The sequence below is a fragment of the Asparagus officinalis genome, chromosome 3, assembly GCF_001876935.1.
Source record: "Asparagus officinalis chromosome 3, Aspof.V1, whole genome shotgun sequence".
NCBI classification, from domain to species: Eukaryota; Viridiplantae; Streptophyta; class Magnoliopsida; order Asparagales; family Asparagaceae; genus Asparagus; species Asparagus officinalis.
The window spans coordinates 33,400,829-33,405,119 of NC_033796.1; the positions used below are offsets into that span (position 1 = coordinate 33,400,829).

At 29.6% G+C, this 4,291-nt stretch overlaps 1 protein-coding gene across 2 annotated transcripts in view; it reads right to left on the minus strand.

Annotated features, from left to right (window-relative positions):
- The window catches only part of LOC109833706, a 44,892-nt gene continuing 42,136 nt past the window's right edge, over positions 1,536 to 4,291 (minus strand). For both annotated transcript variants that reach the window (XM_020401486.1, XM_020401485.1), the window contains exon 19: positions 1,536 to 1,757. In XM_020401486.1, the coding sequence (XP_020257075.1) occupies positions 1,661 to 1,757 (97 nt within the window). In that variant the 3' untranslated portion in view covers positions 1,536 to 1,660. The remainder of the gene's footprint in view (positions 1,758 to 4,291) is intronic.

The following is a 4,291-nucleotide window of genomic DNA, read 5'->3' on the forward strand; positions in this document are numbered from 1 at the left end:
TTTTTCCTTAAAACGTTTTCAAACCACCTTTGGTCAACACGAGTTTGACCCATTACAATATTAGTATTAAACATATCATTAATATATTATATATTAATTATAATAAAATATATTATGAATAAAATGTTATAATATTTAGTTTACATTATTATAGTATTAGAAGTATTAAATACAATGCAATATCAAAATTGTATAATGTATTATAATATTATACGTACTTAATGAGTTATATTATATTATAATTATTACATATTATTTTCAAATAATTATATATTTAATTATTTTCGTATATCAATTTGTTATTGTTATATATTATATTAATATTTTTATAATAATGTTATTTTATTATTAATATAATATTATACTATTATTAATATAATATAATATTATACTATTATTCATATAATATAATATTATTAATAATGTTAATTAATATTATGTAATATTTTATGGTTTTTAATATGTTAGACTTTATTAATAGTAATTTAATAATTTATTATATAAATAAATATTATTATATTATGAATATATTATTTTTACATTAACATTTATTAGCAATAAATTATTTTATTTATTATATAATATATTAATATTTTATATATTATATTACATTTAATATTATTATTATAATAATATTATATTGTTATTTTATTTCTAAATATGTTACTATTATATAATATTTTATAATTATTAATTTATTATAGTTTATTATTAAAAGGTAATAATATTATAGCGATTATACTATTGTGTAGTATATTATTATTTATTATTATATAATACATTGTTAACATATTAAATACTAGTATTTAATATTTTATTATATTTTTATATAAGATATTTTATTTATTATATTTTTATATTATTTAGTAAATATTACTAATATATTAGATTAACTATAATATAGTATAATATAATAAGCATGTTGATAATAACTCTATGTTAATTACATTTAATATATTATGTTAGATGTTATATTAACACCTTCTCAAACTCAAAACCAAAACACCAAAGTTAAAACACATTTTAGTTGTTTTGAAATACGCATTGTGTTTTTGGTTTGAGGATGATTTAGCTCAAAAACATCATGGTTTTTAAACACATGATGTTTTGTTTTTAGCAAAAACACCATGAAAACAAGTAAAACATCATGGTATCCAAACGGAACCTAAAGAAAACTGACAATTCCCACATGGTCAGTTTTCTTCTCTGGACTTTGCTCCCCACTTTGAACCAACCAAACAGGCCCTCAGAAGGGAAGCTAAGATGAGATAGAAATAATGACATGTAAAATCAAAGAAAGTAGACTGACGTGTGTCTCCACAAGCATAATACTTGTATTATAATCTCAAATTGATTGTTCGTTTTGATCCTCCTATACACATCTAATTTAACATATAAACCAGCCGCAAATAAGGCTCAATTTCAGCAAATACAATAAAATGTACGCTCTCTTTCCTCTCCCAAATTAGACCATAATGCAAATTAGTCTTCTCAAAATTATCTATACACGGAGTCTTGACAAAATAAGCGCTGGATCAACCACAGAGGATGATACAGTAAGTTTGCCTGCCTCGATATCACATAACCTGCACTGTTGTGTGTTTTGTTCTAATGTTACAATCTGTTTTTTGTTCAACTCAATCAGTTGATTCTCATACCACTAACTCTTAAAACATCCAGTATGTGCAAGTAATTGAACATGCCCATCAGACAATGAATATGGGCCAGAACTCAAGTAATGACGAGAAGCTCGAGATCTGCATTGAAAAGGGGAAAATATATTAAAGGAAAACAAAAAGATCGGGAGGAAAAAAAATATCATGCTAGATGGAAGCCTATAGCTATAATTTAACTTCGTGAAAAGTTGCTGCGTTGAGCAGCCTTTGGCCTTCAAAGGCTTCAATTACGTTTTCATTTGTTGTACATGAATAATCCCGTTCTTTTAGGCAGCTGTTTACAAATTTTGCCATTTTCTTTCTCATAAATGTTAGTTTTTCTTCATGCCCAACCAAATACTCTTCGCGCACAATGGCTCTCTAAACTGCAGAAAGTATATTTTCGATTTATCTTGTCTTTTCCTTCAACATATACCTGATAGTGTAAGTGTTGGGTTTGCTACTCAGCTTAATATTATGTGTTAGCTCTTATTATAATTCATGCCTACATTTTCTGCACACGCATAAATTTTCACATTTCTATGGAGAATGGAAACTCGTCCGCGTACGTTGTCATGTTTATGTTGGAAATAATACTTCTGTTTGTGAATTTACAAATCGTAGTTATAGTTCCAGAAGCTAATGATAGGAGGTTAGCACTGGGGAGCTTGGAGACTGACATGTTCCTTCCATATAGAAGACTATGGTCTATGGATGACATTCATAGACATGTAGGTTAAGAGACAAATCAGAGATGAATTCATATTGCCAAAGCTGACCATTGCTATGCTAATTTTCGTATATCTTTTCTGTCAACTCTGTGGAGCTTAACAAATTCTTTAAATCTTCCGATTTCAATAACATTGAATGTTGCAATTGCTCTCTCTCTCTCTCTCTCTCTCTCTCTTCGTGGAGCTATGTACGCTTTATTTTAGGTACTATCTGTTTCTCTAATCATAATTTTAGATCATTTGATTTCAGTAACATCTTAATCATCACAATGACTATTCCATTTTCTGATTCTAATTTTGAGAGCTTTTTATGCTTCTTTTAGCTGAAGCACATCTGATGTTCAGATGGAACTCAGCATGAAGCAGGTGTTTGGACAGGCTGTGGACTCACATGCACTAAACAAATGGTTCTTACTAATCTTTCAGTACTATCTCATACTTTTTACAAGTAATGCTATTATACATGACAGAGTTCAACTGCATAAAATTCTCATATATGATCTCTAATTAGTGTCATTAACTCATATTTTTGAAATAGTTGTATTATGCTCTGATAATTTAAATAGATTTAAAAGTATAATTATTAAAAGTAGAATTATATGGTTTATGTGGAAGAACATAGCTACTACCATTATGATGCATACATTTTCATTTGACGACTGCTATAGAGGTGAGTTAACCATAATGATGGGAATAAAATGTAAAGGATGCATTGAGGGAACTAAAGTTGAGTAAATGGAGCCGGTTAATTAAGGCTGCCTGTCTGTATCAGCAGCCATAGCTATTGTGTCTCTTCCATCTGGGGAATTGCAAATCCCATTCTTAAGCTTGAATGTCTGCTTGCTATATGAGTACTTGTAATTCTATTAGGTCACTTTCCAGATAACGGTGAGGCTCTCCATATTTCATAACTTCTTTGGCCATAAATCATTACCAATTTGAGGGTTTATATCAGGTTGATAGCTGCATAAAGTTTTTGTGAAAGGATATGTGGGCTTGCGTTTCATGAGGCTGCAAAGTGTCAGGAATATATTTTTTTATATTGGTGATAGTTGATAATTCTTTCTTGTCTTATATCGTAGCTAGAGATTTGCTCTTTCTCATGGTGGAGTCATACTGTCTCTGAATTTTCCTTGCTTTCATCTGGTCTTTAAGAATATGTTTCTTCTCATAGACCTTAGGTAACCATCATTTCCCTCGCAGGCCCATTCATATATCCTATGTTTTTCTAGATGTCTTGCAACTATGTACTGTATAAGGCTCCTTACCTAAATTTGGCAGTGTCGTGACAGATATATATTGACACATGTGGCTTCAGCTCTGTATGATGAGCGTACACCAGTGATATTAATTTGCAGGAGCGCTACACCATTTGCAAGTGTCAATAAATACTAATGGTTGGGATGTTTTGCATATATTCATGTATTCAGAACAATATATTTTTTTTAAATTTCTCTGTTTGATTTACTTTTATAAATATCTGGCTCCTTGCCAATCACTTGCTCACTGGGCTAAACTTAACATCCTAACAACGCTGTAGATCATGACCTTTATTGAAAATAATTCACCATAGAATATATCGTCTCAAAAAATATTGACATGATTGAACTGCATAATTTCTTTTAGGTCTGGCTGAGGATCCAAATGGTCCAAGAAATGGTTCAATTGAAATTGTTTTCAGGATCATCAAGCAAGAAGCAACTCACGCAAAAATCTCTGGACATGCTTCAGAGAAAATTGCCATCAGTCAAACTGCAAACAAAAGTCTAATTCTTTTTGAGGATGTGGATACTGTTTTTGATGAGGATCGTGGGTTTATTGCTTCGGTTCTTCATTTGGTGGAAACAGCAAAACGCCCCATTATACTAACCAGCAACTGTGAGTTTAAAATATATATTAAGTATT